The sequence below is a fragment of the Staurois parvus genome, unplaced genomic scaffold (assembly GCF_062004578.1).
Source record: "Staurois parvus isolate SC_StPar_1 unplaced genomic scaffold, SC_StPar_1.0 ptg000186l, whole genome shotgun sequence".
Lineage (NCBI taxonomy): Eukaryota > Metazoa > Chordata > Amphibia > Anura > Ranidae > Staurois > Staurois parvus.
The window spans coordinates 13,112,360-13,130,356 of NW_028317982.1; the positions used below are offsets into that span (position 1 = coordinate 13,112,360).

Here is a 17,997-nt window from a genome sequence, read left to right on the forward strand (position 1 = left end):
TCCGGCGGCTTCTGGGATCTGTCATGTGTCCCAGGTACCGCCTTACCATTCACAAAGAGCACTGCTTCTTGCGCATGCGCACTTGGGACCCGGCTGTCACGCACACTACAGAAGCCGGGAAGACAGCGCGCCGCTGGATAGAGGGACAGGTACGGTCCCACTGCAGAGCTGAGCGGCCGGCCCGGTATTCTGACACGGGGGCGGTGGAAATACCGGACCGGCCGCTCTATATTCGCTCCATAAGACGCACTGACATTTTCCCCCCTTTTTTGGGGGAAAAAAGTGCGTCTTATGGAGCGAAAAATACGGTATTCTCCTGGCGTGCCCACAGATAAGGCTCGGCGTGCTGGCTGTGGCACGCGTGCCACGGGTTCGCCATCACTGATCTAGGGTACCATGGCACTCTGGGGTGCCTTCTGTGCTCTGCAGGGATGCCTTGGCAAAATGCATAAAAACTGCCCCAAAGTGTCCAAAAATTGTCCACAAGCCAGCATGTGAACCATGCCTGCCTTATAGTTTCACAAAGCCACAGGTTTTTATTGGGCAGCATTACAACCAGCCTCTGGTGTCCAAATAACTGATAACATCATTGGTTTCTTGTCCCTTCCTTACCCCTCTCCTCTTACAAAGCAAATAGACCTCTGCACACTGGTACTGATTAGTATTCCAGCATTTCTCTCATCCCTCAATTTCTCTCCCTCACTCAGCTAATGTGACCCCAATGCATCAGCATTGGGGTCACATTAGCTGAGTGAGGGAGAGAAATTGAGGGATAAATGAAATGCTGGAATACTAATCAGTACCAGTGTGCAGAGGTCTATTTGCTTTGTAAGAATAAATCACCTCTAATGTTGGGTGCCCTACGTGTGTGAATGTTGCTGTGCTATATAAAACAATTCATTTAGTTTTTAACATTTTAGAATGGGGTGCCTCAAGATTGTGCGGAATTTTAAAGGGTGCCACAACTGTAAAGACTAATAAACAGTGATGTAAGCCAGCCATACACGGATCAACATTCAGCAGATCAGGGTATTTATGGGCAGGGTGGTTGTACAAATTTCAATTTACTGAATGTTGTCTGTACATCCACCGTTGGAAAATTTCCACTCCAGCTATAGCTTGATGTGGATGGGGAATCCTCCCCGCTGGGTTTTTGTTTTCTGACAGTGGGAGACTGTTGTACAGAAGTCGATTGGTAGATCAAGTTCTGTATAACCTCCCTGACCACACATGGATTGAAATATGGTCTGCTGAACTGGCCAAATTTCGATCCATGTACGGCCGGCTTACATCAGTGTTTCTTAGCATTTTTACAGTTGCAGCACTCTTTCAAATTCTGCACAATCTCTTCCATTCTAATGGAAGCCTATGTATTTCTCCCAGTAGGTTTTTCAGTAGGTTTCCTTTAGCCTAACAAAAAGCAAAAATAAATAAATAAAAGACTCCAAATAATGTTGCTAGTGCCACAGAGAACAGATTAGGAACTGAAGGGCACCAGCCAATTATAAATTCATCTACAATGACTTTTCCCCCCTTAAATTATGTCTCCTTGAACTCTCAGCCCCAGGCAATAGCTCTGCCATCAAATTAAAAATGGAGAAAACGAGTCATTGGAGTAAATTCTTTGGAGGTTCAGTTCCACTACGAACCTATTAACCGCAGTCACAAGACTGGCAAAGACAACAGTGCTACTCGTTTCAAAGTGAGGCCAAGTCATTTTACGCAAGATCTGGTCATTCATTAATCAGTCTTACAATGAATAACTCGCCATCGTCGTGAAGCTGGCGGCACTGCGAAATACCTGTAATCTCTAGATCTATGCGAACCAACCTGATAAAAAGTTACGAGAGGAAAAGAAAAAAATTCCTATCGGTGCCACAACTCTGAAGAATGTGACGTTGGTGAGTAAAGTCGTTCGTCTTTGTAAATCTCTCCATTGCCAAGAATGACAAACTCTGGCTTTTTGAAGCTGATTCATTCTCTTCTTTCATTCAGAGGGCCGCGGATGAAGCAGCTGCAATCATACTGGGCCATTTCAATCATCAGTAAAACAATTTGTCTGCCCCCCTTTTCCTCCCCTTGCTAATATGCGCTATGCATTTCATGAGCTAGGCATTACCGTTCAGTTATGTAAATGTGTTACGCCTGAGACGCAGTTTCTGTGGAACGCTCAGTGTCTCCCTGGCTCTGCTAGGGATGTAAAGCGGCAGATTTAGATTGCATTCCTAAGTGAGAAGACTTGTGAGTAATGTTGACTCAGCACCGTGTGGAGAGACTGATTACCGGGTGACACCTGCTGGTTGACAAAATAACAATGCTACAGGCGCTTTTTGAGAAGGCCAACTCCTGCCTTGGCCACGGGATGTTTTTAACCCTCGCAAGGCTGTCAAAAATTGCATAAAAATTCTAATTTGATGAAAAAATTTGAAATCTGCACAATGTTTACACGTCTCTAAAAATGTAAACGTGCACACGCATTGCAATGATGATAATCGTTAAATTATCATTTAAAAATCATGACGGCACCTAAAGTTTAAAGCCATAATAAGTTCTGCCATGGATGTCCAATTGTGGTTAGACATTTGTAGACAATATTTTTTAGCAGATATGTACATATGTTCATATTGTGTATGCATAAAGGCAAGCATTGCAGAAAACACCAATTGTATACAATGGACCTGAAATTACTTTTCAAAACACTTTATTTCCTGTATTTAAATTGCTCAGTTAAGGAAAAATATTATAAAGTAGGTTCAGCAGTTGCGCTGCTGCAGATGTTTTTTTTACTGCATTAAAAGAGACTGCAAAAATTGTGCATGTAGTGTTCACATTCTCCTTTGAGATTTTGCCAGCTGTTACAATAAATGATTCTTTTACTACCTACAGACGTCATGAGGCAGCTAGCCACATATGTGTAATTTGGGGGCCAATCAATCATATGAAAGATCATTCTACAAACAGGCAGATTTGCATTGGGGGGAATGTGCAGGTTTGTGCTCATGTGAGAGGGCAGTGGAAAGTGGCAGGAAATCCAGTCCTACTGATCCACTGACTCCTATGAGAAAATTCAGACAGCAAATGTCTGATGAAGTGGGAAAAAGGTGTTCAAACATTGCATCATTTATTTTGGCCCCTCTGCAAAAAGAATTCTAGGGACCGTTGACACAACTGTGTATGATATTACGTTGTTATGCTGACTGCATAAATATCATGATGTTATGCAGATAGGCCTTTAATCTTCATTTTTCCACCAATACCCTCTAGAATGCCATGCAGTTCAGATTGTAGTAACCCAACCAGGTTTATTGCAGTCAGATCAATTAGGTGATATATTCTTCTTCTTATTGTTATGGGTTATCACATGTCTGATATCGTCACTGATCAATACTTGTATAATAAACCCATATATGTGAAACCTGCCATCCAAAGGATGATTATTGGCCACTTCAGACCTACCTTACCAATAACTGGGCTTTATATGCCAAATTCCTTATTTTATTACACAAATATTGTTCTGATATCAAACAGGCGAGATGGAAAAACCATATATAATAATTATATCTGGCCTTGACCGCACTGTGCAGCTTTTTGTTGTCACCTCCCATGCTCGCATCTAGGACTTCTCAATATCCTGTCCCATTCTTTGGAATTCTCCACCCAAATCTGCTCGCCCATCCCCTACTCCATCCACTTTTAAGTGATCCCTGCAAATTCATCTCTTTAGGGAAGCCTATCTTGGCCTTCACCTAAGAACTGTACATTTGCTTCCTTTATTGACTCGTCCCTATTACATTTTGTATCACTTGCCACTGTAGATCATAAGCTCTCATGAGCCAGGCCCTCCTAACTTTCATGCCTTGAGTTCTACTGAAAATCCCCTTTCACATCAGGTCTGCCAGTTTTTTGGATAGTCCATATATCCCTATGTATCATTGGGTGTAAACAGACTTGTGTCCATTTACACCCACCTATCTCCAATCCAATCCAATCCGGGCCACTAAAAAAAAAACAGAAGAGGAATTGTCCCCTTCCATCTAGGAGTATTGGATCGGCGGGCAGTTGGATGTAAATGGACAGCGGAGTCCATTTACACCCAACTGCCTATAGAGCACAGCAGGATTTGTCCGTGACCATTCTGCATAAACTGAGTGGACACTGACCTATAATCTGCCTGCTCTGCTCTGATTAGCAGGGGATCAGTGGATAGAACCCACGCTGATTTAAATGGAGCGCTCCCCGTGTGAAAGGGGCCTACAGTTTTATTTAGACTTGCAGTTGGGGGCATTAAAAAATACAGTTGGAGTGTTTTTAGTGGACCCTCGTTAAGCTGTAAAGGCAATGAATGGGAATGTTCACATACTCCAGTTGCAATGCTTCAGGCTAGGTTCACATCTAGGTTCACATCAACGAAAATCCGTGCAGCCACACCACCTGAACAGAGGAATGCGGACCCGCGAGTGGGTACCATTAGTTCTAACGGCACGCTGCCCGCAATGGAAAACGCAACCGTACTGGGAACCTCAGTTCCCATGCGGGCTGTGTTTTCAGAAGAAGTGCAGGGACTTCTTCCCTGCGTGTCATGGGGCATGGGAGTCCATTCAAATGAATGGGCTCTTGTGCCCGCGCAAAACGTGGCCCGCACGGCCACATATATGTGAACCAGGGGTCACTTTGAGTCCACAGCAAAAATGTTCTCTTATTTTGCGCTTGGTGTGCAACAAGCCCAACAGATGTCACCCATTCAAACAAATGGGGAAGGGCCACAAATGCCCCATAACTGCATGAAATGCATTTAGTTGTACCACGGTGGTGCAGCAATTATGGGTGACGTCATATTCCGCCCAGGGGCGGACTGACCATTTGGAAACTTGGGCACTGCCCGAGGGCCCGGGGTCAGTAGGGGGCCCCATGAGATGCCCCTGGTACCTTTTTCATAGGCTTTTTGGAGTTTGGGCAAATACACAGGGCCCCATGATCCCCTATTGCCCAGGGACCCCATGAGTTGTCAGTCCACCCCTGATTGCGCCATAACTGCCTGACAAACACCTGTGAAAAACAATCCATGTTTGGATTGCGATTTAGATGCCAGTCTAAACCTAGCAGAACTGTCTTGATTGCGCAACGGAATAAATTCAAAATCCTAACGCTGACGTACAAAGCTGTCCACCATACTGCCCCGTACTACATCACTGACCTAATATCCAAGTACCGCCCAGCACGCACACTCCGCTCCTCACAAGACCTCCTTCTCTCTAGTCTCTGGTCTCCTCCTCCCATGCCCGCCTCCAGGACTTCTCCAGGGTGTCACCCATCCTCTGGAACTCCCTGCCCCAACCCATCAGATTATCACCTACTCTCCTCTCCTTTAGGCGCACCCTGAAAACCCATATCTTCAGGGAAGCCTACCCCACCCCCTGCTAACCTGCCGACCTCCTCCACTCTTCCTACCACTCCATCCCCCACAGCTATCTCCTCCTGTACCACTATCCCCTCCCTCCTAGATTGTAAGCTCAAAAGAGCAGGGCCCTCGATCCCCTCATGTTTTGCATTGTATTGGTATTGTTCTGTCACATGTTCTGTCCCTCTTTGTAATGTACAGCGCTGAGCGAACCATTGGCGCTTTATAAATACTGTATAATAATAATATAATAATAATAATGTGAAACGCTGCATACACTATTTGCGCTACGCAAATAATTTCAATCATTTCTTCACTGTATAAATATTCTTATTATACAGGATTTATATAGCGCCAACAGTTTGCGCGGCGCTAAAGGGAGACAACGCAGTTCAATACAAGAGGGTTAGGAGGGCCCTGCTCCATGGATCTTACAATCTGAATGCTCATCAGCGATGTGATCATTTAGCATTGCCAACAAGTATATATGATCAAATCTTTTTAAAGAACAGGCCTCTCAGGATAATTCCAAGTCGGATCAAGTGGATCAATCAGCCTGTGCCAGTTTGATCCGGCATAAAAGCGCACACCTTCTTCCTGCCGAAGTAGCATAACAAGCTGTAATAGTCCTTCAGTCACACAAACTTGTCTGTGGCAATAAGGATTTCTGTACAAACGGACACAAAAGCCCAAGTCAAACGTGCGGTGATGCAAAGTCCTTGAAAGCCTGTGCCAGTTCTTCCTAAGCTTCCTAAAGCAAGACCGTAACAAAGCTAGCCTTTGTGTATTGCCAAACTGTGTGTCCTTGCATGGGAGCAGGCTGAGAGGCTTGTGCACAGACAATATACCTGTTGTCATACCTGTACGTCCGTGTCCTGTGACTTTATTACTTTTTATTCCCATAAAGCACTCAGCCAAGGCAACCAGGCTCACTCCCACAAAAATGTGTTTAATTCCCTAGTCTCTGGTAACAACCAGCCTCCCACTGGCTGCAGCCGGTGTCACATAAACCAGAAAGACTCGGGCCGTGCCTGTGACATGTGGCAGCGTGTGCATGTGACTGAACATAATGACAGTGGAAAGATGAATGAACTGTGTGCGTACAGGAAAATAATTGGGATTTTAAACTGCAAGGTCACTCTTCTTCTAAAGTAAAACAGAGTGCCCGGGAAGAGTGCCCCAGCTCACACGAGAATGGGAAGAATGCAAAAAAGAAGATTCCATTTCCATGCAGCGTTTGGATTTGGAAGGCATAATTAACACTTGTAACAGTTTCTGGATATAGTTTATTCATCCAGAGTCAAATAAGAAGCACCTGTTACCCTGTCCAGCTTGCCTTCTTATGGAGAAAATGTCAGAGTGGAAATAAGGAGGCTGCCATTGCTAATGAAAGGCTCCAGGTCTATTGGGTGAGTTACGGACCGGGGACGAGTGTGTGCATATTAGATGTCCTGACATTTTCCTGGCTGCTTGCTTTAGGTCAGGGATTGATTACGTAATGGAGCAAGTCATGTGACCAAAGGTCTCTGCATTTGGACGTGTGATCTTGGCTGAGAACGAGGATCAGAGTGTAGATGGCTCAACTCTTTAGTAGAAATCAAGTGATCAATTGACTAGGCATTTGGTCATGGGACCTTATGACATAAGAACACAAAACACCAGTACCTAAGGTGAATGGAGCTAATTTGAAACCTCTATTTTTGATTTCCTTAACCTCCCTGGCGGTATGATTATTTCAGATTTTTGGTGCTGAAAGCGGTACCATTATTTTGCATGGAAATGTGGCGTTTTATATTGTAGGCCTGTAATTCTTAGGAATAACTCACTGAAATCTGTCCAAACAAGAGTCTAGTAAACATCCCGGGTATGATAAAACTTGAAACACGAAATCATAAATTAGAATTTAATAAACAATCATAAAAAATAATAATATAATAATAATAAATTTTATTCAATAATATAATCAAACCCAAAACACTGAAATTTGAAATATAGCGCCAAGTTCGCACATCACTGAGCAAAGTCGCAAAATTGTTTTCAGTGTCTGATGACGAATTTCCCCACGAATCATTATCACTCAATTCTGCAAGTAGTTCTGATTTACTATCGCTGTTCTCTAGCTGGTCTAAAACCGATTTTGACCTAAAGGGACGCTTTTTGGATGCCATGGACGTTTCTCAGTTTCCAGGTATAAAGAACAGTAAATATGAAGGCAGGGCACAGGACAAAGCACTAGGGACAAAATGTATGTGAAATGGTTTGATACAGTAATGTTTTACTATGTGATTTTAGTGATTTTTGTGAATGTCACTTTTTGTCATTTTCAAATTTCCCGCCGTTCCGTCCACCGTACTTCCCGACGCTCGCAGAGGACAGAACCCAGAAGACAGATGCCGGCATCCACCAGATAACAGCTACACTCGGGAATACCACCAGGGAGGTTAAACTGGTTGTAAACCTCAGACATGAAATATGAACAAAGCATATCCCTCTATGCACCTGTCTCAATTAGCAGCACTAAGTGTCATTTCTGTCTGCCACTTTGCACCTCTGCTTTCAGAATGAATCACTTCTAATTTTCCAGACACCAAGAGAAAAAAGGTGACAGAGGAGGGACCTCCAGCAGATTGACAGCCTCAGCTCTCTTTCTGTGAGCTGTGTGGAGGGGGCCTGTCTCTTCCCTCCAATCAGCTCTCTGAGCTTTCCTCACTGAACTCTGCAGTCTGTAACATCAGTTCTCCATCCCATTTTGTTCTGACAGCTCAGACAAGCTTTATAATTCTGGACTAGGAACAGATGTAGAGAAGAGAAGACTGCAGATAAACAGGCACAACTTATATAGGCGGATTTGTTTCATCTCTGTGTATCACCTCAGTCACTTTGCTGGGTACATGTAAGGGTTTACAAACCACATTAAGGAAGCATAGAGAGTAGAAAAGTGGGGGTCCTTTTTAGACTGTATCCAAATTAAAGACACAACACCATACACTAGTTACAAATACAAAAACCCATGCTGTCCGTAAAACACAATAATACAAATCAGTCATTTTTAGTTTACTACAATCAGATCAGCAAAAGAATAATTATCATTGGTTACAATAGGTTATGGGATTTATGACATTATTAATTGCCTTATTAAAGTGGAAGAATGAGCAAAATAAAAACGACATGACATATATGATGCCATCTCTAGCATTAATAGAGCAGGAAAGAGAAGCCCCAAATACAGCACACCAGCACAACCCGACGGTTGGCATAGTAAGAACGGTTTCAGTCCAGCTCCGTCCAGGCCACGCCCCTGAGGCATTAAGCCCCTCCCATGGGGCTTAGACATGGAGATATAATATATCACAGCGGACCCTGGTCTTCAGAGCTCCCCCCCCCACAACATAGTTGTATTGCTTGATCCTGCCAATAGTTCTCTTATTATATAATTTCCTTTAACAGACCTTGATGTCCAGCAGGGGTGCTGACATTGATCATATTTTATAAAGGAAAAATGTTCTGTGACTGTCTAAAAGTGTTAGGATTAGGCTATAATGTGTTAGTCCCTTATGTAAAGTCCATCTAAATGTACTAGGCCATCTAACACCATCTTCTCCATAGGTTCACAATTCTGCTGTCCATGGGTGGCTATATTACTCCTCCATACATACAGTGGAGTGTCGCCAACATAAGACAGGAATTGTGTTACAGGTCTCACCAAGTGTAAAAAAACTAATGCAGTCACCACATCACGGATTAGTAAGCTACATTATATTAATTTTTTGTTTTTAAGTTTAGATATTTTTTAGGTAAATCTGCAGCCGCGGTCGTTTTTTTTTTTTTTTTTCCTTCTCTGGAGACAACTGCTAAACAATGCAACACTTCATTCCCCATCAGTAAAAGCAACACATGTTTAACATGATGGCCATCTTGTCATGCACTGTAAATGGAACAATGCATCTATACTAAGTAGATCTGAAATTCCTTGCTGTGCTCCTAAAAACAAAATGGTTAAAAATAAAGATGCCCTGTCCACTTCAATTAAGGCCTTTCCATCAACTAACTGCTGTAACATAATAGGGCACGTGTCTAGGCCTCTCTCCTCGTTGTGTTCTTGGGGTTTTTTTTCATGCCAGGGTAGTGTTACACTGACAAAGGAAGCACTGATGAAGTTCAAGGGCAACAATTGATGCAGCTGTCTTGTAAGGCATTCCACTTTAGACATGAAAGTATTCCTTATTTGTCAATGCCTCTGAAGAGGATCTCCTTCCTCTCATCTTGTGAAATGGAAACATTCATCAATAACACCAATTTCTGGCAATTGCCTATAATTTAAAGAATTTACCAACATGGTTTAACCAAAAATGTGTCTCATGGATTTATACAAACTGGGACAAAGAACATGGTGGTGATGGCAATCATTGGGGCTGCTTTCAAAAAGTGTAAAAAAGAATACTGGAGCTGGTTTCTGTTGCTTCACGGACAGAATAAAGTAGAATTCCAGCCAAACATAGGATAAAAATGAATAGCCAATTAAAAGATATAAATAATAAAGCACACTTTTACTGCAGTATTCAGCTTCAGTCAAAAGATTCCCCACACATTACTTTTTTTGACCGCTAGATGTCCTCAGTCTAATGGCCAGTATCTTTCAACCCAAGTCATCCTGGACCCAACCCGGCCTGTGATTGGACAATGAAAAGAGAAATGGCACAGTGATGAGCTCATCTCTCTTTTGCTCTGCTTTCTCCTCCAATCAGCATGCTCCTTGTAAGCACAAGAACTGATTGGCTCCTTGTGCTTCTTATTCCTCCAATGCTCCATCTCTGCTGGGATTGCAAGAGTTTGATACCAAATCAAATTCAAGTATTTACAATGCTCATATTTAATGATGTACAGTATTAAATTATTACAGAGCTGTATTCACTTGTGTCTTTATAGCTGCCTAGAGTTCAGCTTTAACTTGGTTGGTTGCTGTGGGACAGTTTCTGTAACTATTCCAATTGTTTTATTTCTTTCCCAAAGAATGAAAGACAAAAACCTGGTTGGTTGCTCTACTCAGTGAATTTTGGTTCTGTTCTCCTAAATATTAAAAAGGTAACTAGACAGTAACCAATACATTTCATTTAGACACAACTATCTAGGGCAGGCTTTCTCAACCTTTTCATCACCAGGGAACTTTTGACTTAATTTTCTGGGCCCAGGGAACCCCTGCTAATCACTATATCTGGGGCAACACAGTGGCTAAATGGTTAGCACTTCCACCTGGCAGTACTAGGGTCGCTGGTTTGAATCCCAACCACAGCACCACCTGCCTGGAGTTTGCATGTTCTCCCTGTGTCTGCGTGGGTTTCCTCCGGGTACTCCAGTTTCCTCCCACACTCCAAAGACATGCTGGGAGGTGAATTGGCTCCTGTCTAAATTGTGCTAGTATGTAAGTATGAATGTGAGTTAGGGACCTTAGATTGTACACCCCTTGAGGGTTAGGGACTGATGTGACTGTACAATATATATGTAAAGCGCTGTGTAAATTGACAGCACTATATAAGTACCTGAAATAAAATAATATCTACAGTTCACAGTACATTAGTGTGATGGTCATTGAGAAGAATGCTCCTTACAATTGGGGAGAAAGAATATTCCCTTGCATATAGAGAAAAATATAATTGTCATCATTGGTTACCCATCTGAGAGGCAAGGAACCAGGAAAGGCTGATCTAGGAGCTTACCAGGAGAATACCTCCCACTGTAACCATCTCTAACTCCTATCTGTCCTCAGTCCCATTCTTAGTGTAAAGTCTTCACTTTTGTGTCCTCAATGTTTGAGGCTTAATAAGAAATGAGCTTTTTCTTGCCCAAACTTGGCAATAGAAGCAACTAAGATTATTTCCCCATGGCCACCTATAAAACTCACACATGTAGCTTCTATGTAATATGCACATCTAATAGGTGACTGTGGAAAAACAAAAACCAATCCTGAGACATGAGGTCCTAAAGAACCTTTCTTTATAAAACTCTCTTAGGACAGAACTGCCCGAAAATACCACGTAGCAACCAATCATATGCAAATATTTATTTCCCAACTGTCATTTTTCATTTTCAGGTTTGCATGTGGTTGGTCCTTAGCTGGCTGAGATAGACGTGCCTGTAGACTGTTTTTTTAAAAAGTGCCCCATGACTGCCTTTGTTGTATATGCAAGATACAGATTAAACGCCACATGTTAAATTTAGGCATTGGGAATATTCTACAATATTTCTCGGTCATAACTAGTACAAAAAAATGTTTGTCTCACTTCACTAGAGTTTCACATCAGCCCTGTGCCAACGATTGTGCTCCATCCAAATATGCTGCATATTTTTAAAATCCTACATTTCATTTCCTCAGAATTACAAGGTCTGCCCAAGGAAAAAAAGACCAGCCAGAGGGTACTGTCGCAGCCTTAATAACCTTCATGCTTGTGGACAACAGAGCTCCTTCATTTTGTATCTCCAGAGATGCATCTGACATACTTCCCAAATGACTAGTGAGATATCAGGACCATTTAGCAAATTATGAACACAGAAACACTACCAGGAACCCAACTCCAAGGTCATGCAGCGCATGCCAAGGTGACAAATGCTTGCCTGGTCTAGCAACACCTGCATTTCTATACATTTCCCAACACTCTCTGTGCAAGCATCTTCCAAGAATACAATATTGAAATGACGTGAATCGATCCTCAGCTTCCACTGTTAAAAGAAAAAGTTTGGTGTGCATCCAGGCTTTTTTTTTTCCTGATAAACAAGCTTGTAAACAACACAGAGCCTGTAAGCATAGGCCAATACCATACCTCAAATATGTTTGATGACTCGTTGCTGTATTGATTGGAAATGTTTTCTGATTGGTCACTGTACCACTTTAATCCACCCAAAAAGCTGTCTGCATCCAAATCGTTCACATCAAGTTCAGAAAGATCCAGCTCTGGAAGATCTGGGCAGAGGGGCTGGTCTTCACCAACCAGAGCAGCACACTGCAAGAGACAAAATGGAGAACGTCAGGTCAATGTCTTCGCAAGTACCACTGATGTTAACCTTTGATACACAGCCTGCATCAGTAACATGTGATTAACTATTTTCTGCTTTGTGACTGTCAAGGTTACGCTAGTCTTACACACTTTGGAAACCTTCCAGATTAAGTAATCATTCAACCATACCTGTGCCTATCAAAATGTCTCTCCAGGATAGGGCTGACTGCCAAATTCCAAAAAGGCACACGTGAGGGTCACAAAGAACGTTGCTCCCTTTACACTTTAATTTTTTTTATAAAGAGACTGCTGACCAATTAAACTTCTTCATAGAAAGACATTTCTTGGAAGTACATGACAGCATTCGGTTATGATGCAATGTATTCCTTTTTGATTTCACTCACTTGACACTGAGTCCATAAAATGTAATGGCTGATTGATAAAATAGGAAAACAGAAGGTGTAGTCCCTGGCAGCCAATCAGATTTAAGCTTCTGTTTTCTCACCTGTGCTATAAAAAAAACACAGCTGGAAGCTATTGGGCAGCATGTCCACATTAAGTCAGGTTTGCTCATTCTTTCAGTTCCATTAAAGTAAAACTTTCAGAAATCTTTTTAAAAATGTTTTTTAAGGGCAAAGAAACGTACAAAAAAGGTATTCGTTTCAGGAGGTAACTTGTATGCTGATCGGATGACTCCCAAAACCAGATTCCATTAATAAATTTGTTGCTTGTGCCCACCCTAAAAAGTTATTAAAGAAGAATTATGTAAATCTCCTAGATTGTAAGCTCGAAAGAGCAGGGCCCTCAATCCCCTCATGTTTTGCATTGTATTGGTATTGTTCTGTCACATGTTCTGTCCCCCTTTGTAATGTACAGCGCTGAGCGAACTATTGGCGCTTTATAAATACTGTATAATAATAAAGAATGTCCTCATAAAAGTAGCACAAGAAAAAGAGACTGCCTGCCTACCTACCTGCTTCAAGCATGATCACTTATGTTATTGGCCAGTTCACATGTGGCTAGTGCTTAGCAGAGTTCGTCTTTAAGGTACTATATTTTGTTTTAACTCAGTGGATAAAAAAATTGTCTTTGATGCCCCATAGAAACCCATTCGTTCGAAGGACTGGCAAAACAGATGGTTCTTATCTCAGACACTTTCATAAATAGGGCCCACTGAGCTTCATTTATCAAAGTGCCTGAAATAAGACCAGCGTGTATTACCCATAACAGCCAATTAGTTTCCCCATTTCATTTTATCTAGTGCATGAAAGAATCTAATTCATCCTCAGCGCCATTTATGAAAAAGGAACATCTTAAAGCTCTATCACTGTAAGAATATACAATGTAATAAATGCTTTATAAACTTCACCAGCCAGCAGGAAACTGTTAGTGTTGTTACATTGTATCAAAGCTCTTGTAGCTACAAGACAACTGCCACTCTTTACCCAAAGATAGGAATACAAGTCTACTGTTGAAAATCCTGGGCATATCTACAGGCTGTTAATTTATATCTGACCTTTGAGCGAGTGCCAGGCTTTACACGGCAAGCTGTCCTCTCCTGTCACCCTCACATTCCTGCCACTTTCCTGTACATCTGTAACAGGTGCTTGTCATTTCATGTGCCACCATCCACTTCCTCTCACCATAAGGCCTGCATATCAGATATACGTCTCAAAAAATGGCAATAAGGTCACATAAGAGCCTCATTGTTTATCCCAGGACACTGGTTAAGACACGTGTGTATATACATACACACCAGACTACAGTGTAGGCGTTCTATGGATTGCACCCTGGTCTGCAGGAGGAAAGTTCAAAATTACCCTTAGAAAGTATTGTTTTACCAAAAGAGTAGTTGCTGCTTGGAATAGACTTCCAGCACAGGTAGTAAGTCAGTCAACAGTGGATTTAAACATGCCTGGGACAAACATAGCTCAATACTCTATAAAAAAAGGTAAAACACATCAAAAATGGGGCTAACTTGATGGACCACTTGGTCTTCTGTGGTCACTCAACTGTGTTTCTGACCACCTGTTTACCAACCACACTGTTCATCCTCAGAAAAAAAAAGAATATATATATATATATATATATATATATATATATATTGCATGCAACATTACCTTCCTTTTTTTATAGGAAAGGCTTTTAATTGTTTCAGAAAATAGCGGAAGGCACAAAGAGGATGTGCAAAATGCAGTAAGTCGTATCAACCAATGACATGCAAATCCCATCGGTCGCTCTAGGTTGCTGCACTTTGCACATCCTTACAACTCTTTGCACTGCCCTGCTGGCTAGATGCTAAAGACTGCCTAGGTAAAGCCCATTCTTGGCTATCAATAGCTGCCAGGTGTCACTGCTGGTCCCTGATGTGTCCTGGCCATTTGGAGACCCACATTTTCTCTGGCATTCAAGAGGCTCTATTGAACGTTCAACTTTTTCATCATCTTAAACCGCGTCTTCAACAAAAGGCGCAACCAACGGAGCTGGACTTGTTGCAATGTGTCTTGTAAAAATGCCTCTATCAATCTTTGCAATCTCTCTGCACATCATCCTCATTAAAATGTGAAACATCTGGGACTTGAGCTATGTGGGCCTTTATTAATATAAGCATCGGTCTGTCCTGTTCTGGGAGCAGACAGATTGCATTTCCCAGCAAGTGAGCATTTTTTTTCCTTTTAATCAGCTTTTTTTTTTCTTCAGTTTACCAAGCATCACAAATTAGCTTCAGTAAAGAAGCAGCGAGGAGATGTACACAAGCAGCAAATCCTGACTCCAGCTCTACCAAGAGTTGTCCTATCAACAATGCCAAGTGGTAGACCCATCCAGCCCCCAACCTTGGCGATCATGAGATCAATAACTGTTGATATGTTATTTGCCATCACCGCTTTACAAAAATAAATCTACCGTTATTTCCATGCTAGCTGCTCCTCAATCAGCTCTTAGGCAGCGTTAGGAATAATGCATGATGGAAAAATGAGGAAGCAGCAGCTGAGACCCACACCATCAGCTCCACAGCAAGCCACAGCACTCTCCGGCTACTCACAAACAATTAGGACTTGGCGGACGCAAAACTCGCCCGATGGCCGTGCTGTGTTCACCTCCGTGGAATATGTGTGTGTTTCTGTTATCTCTCAAGAAAACGCATGACCGATCGCAATGAATCAAATAAATACAAAAAAGTAATACAAGTGGAAATACATCCAGCTTCCAATTTTTTTTTTTTAACTGTCACCAACAGTGGAATAGGACTGCGGATCTATGGCTCAATTCATGAAGCCTTAAGCAAAGGATAAGAATCTATATTTTCAGCCATGTGACTGTCATTTCTACATCTCATTGGACTGAATTGCAAGAAAAGAACTGTCACTTTTTTTTTTTTCTAATAAAGATCCTGGTGTCATAGCCTTGTGAACTGAGGTGTGTGTGTGTCAGCACATTGTACTTGTCAAATAAGTGTCACATACACACACATGCACACACTGTATGTGTGTGTGTATATATATATATATATAATTTTTCCCCCAACCACGTGCAGATATGTATATGCATATATTTATTTGTTAATACATGCGCAAACACACACACACGCGCGCACACACACATATATATATATTTATTTATTTTTTCCTAGCACATGCACTTTTCAAGTATATGTATACACACATACATATGCATATGTAGAAATATATGAATTTATTTATTAATACAAACACATATACAGTAATATATATATATATATTTTTTTTTATGATTTTTTTTTTTTCATACATACAGTACATCTGTACCCACACACATATATCTAAATATATATCTGTCTATAAATATTTAGGCACTACTGTATACACACACATATATATATATATATATACACATATTATATATAATATATATATATATACATATATGTGTGTGTGTGTATATATATATATATATACATACATACATACACACAGATCTCTCTCTATATATATATATATTACACAGACATGCATATACATATCCTTATCTCATTATAAATGTATATATATGGTTCTTTACCTAAAGTTTATTTCAATCTAAAGTTTTTTTTTGTTTTTTTTGTATGTTCTCTTTCCATTCTCTGTGTGACTTCTATGATGCTCCCTAATCCCCCTCCAATTGGCAGAGTGCACACAAGCAGAATTCAGTGTCTATACATCATACTCCAGGGACCAGTATAGGACTGCTTGCTGTTTCCTTTCCCCTTTCATGAATTGTATTCAGCAGAAGCTGTTGATTTGATGTATAGCCACCTATTTTTACCCATGCAGCAGCAGCAGCAGTAGCAGTAGCAGCAGCAGCATCCCATCGCCCGGTCCTATAGGCACCAGTGTCAGCTGGCAGCATTGTATGAGCACACAGATGTACGATGACCCCCCAGCTCAGGTGCAGCAGCAGTACTAGTAGCGGAGTGAGCCCCCAATGACGTCTGGCACTAAGTCACCTATAGGTGTATGTACACATCTCCCCGGTGCAGGATCCAAGTATGGCAGCAGGAATAACAGCGATGATGTGAAGTTAATTGTTATATAAATAGGCATGGCTGTCTTCCAAGCAGGCCACTGGAAAGACTTCACACACTGATCCCTATCACTACATACTGCATGTGACTGGAGGGAGCAGAGGAGCCAAAGGCACATGCAAATAGTTTCCAAGTGCAGGAGACACCGATGACAGCAGCTAATCTCCCATCCCAGCCTGAAATAGCCCGGCTCCGCTTCTCCGCTTCTCCTCTCCGCTCCCACTAATCTTCTCTCGGCTGATAAATGAAAAGAAAGAGAAAAGAAAGCCCGGCGCTAAGACAAGGCAAGGCACAAGCACCGGCATGCTTACCTCGATGTCACTCCATACAGAGTCCTGGTTGCACATGTCCCACGCCATTCAGTCCCTGAATGACGGCAGTAAACGTTGACAAGTCCAATCCACAGGCAGGCAGGCGGCAGGCAGCAGGCAGCAGGCACACAGGAAGGCAACCAGCCCCTGACTGAGGCTCCGCTCTAGGCACCTGTCTTACTACTCTTCCCAGTCACATGACGCGGCTATTACAGGAGGCTGGACTGTCACTCTTCCCAGCCCTGCCGCCGATGCCGCTGACTGCCGCTTGCCGCTGCTACTGCTGCTGCTGCTGGAGAGCCGCGTGACGTCACGGCGGGGCAGACCCAGCTCCGGTGTCATGAATCTCCCCCGGACGCCTTTAACCCCTTCCTGGCCGCCTGCCGCATTGCTCTAGGTGGTCACCTGGCCACCGGCGCCTTAACCCCTTCCGTCTGCCTGCACCCAGGCTTGGATTGTCACAGCCGCGTCTGCAGTCGTTTTGCAGAGCAATTGCACCATTTATGTCCGTCCCTGATTTAGAGGGACTGTCCATCCGTGCCGTGCTCATCCCCCCCCTCCGCCCCTCGTCCGGTTGTCCCTGGAGGGCTGGACGTACGAGTGGGAGCGGAGAGGGTTAACTGCCATTGACCAAGGCTTGTGGTTACCTGTTGCCAAAGCATCAAAATGCATGTTATGTTTTATATATTGCAGGGATTTATAGAGAGCCGACAGTCTACACAGAGCTTTATCTATTGTACATTTACATCGTCCCTGACC

General features: G+C 42.5%; 1 protein-coding gene across 2 annotated transcripts in view; it reads right to left on the reverse strand.

The window, feature by feature from the left end:
* Window positions 1-17,576, reverse strand: part of PPARGC1A (PPARG coactivator 1 alpha) — a 153,024-nt gene extending 135,448 nt beyond the window's left edge. Inside the window, exons 1-2 of one of the 2 annotated variants that reach the window (XM_089677488.1) lie at window positions 17,239-17,576; window positions 12,214-12,393 (exon numbers count right to left, since the gene is read on the reverse strand). In XM_089677488.1, coding sequence (XP_089533614.1) covers window positions 12,214-12,393; window positions 17,239-17,286 — 228 coding nt within the window. In that variant the 5' untranslated portion in view covers window positions 17,287-17,576. The remainder of the gene's footprint in view (window positions 1-12,213; window positions 12,394-17,238) is intronic. The other variant, XM_089677487.1, reaches the window with a different exon arrangement.
* Window positions 17,577-17,997: the final 421 nt, after the last annotated feature.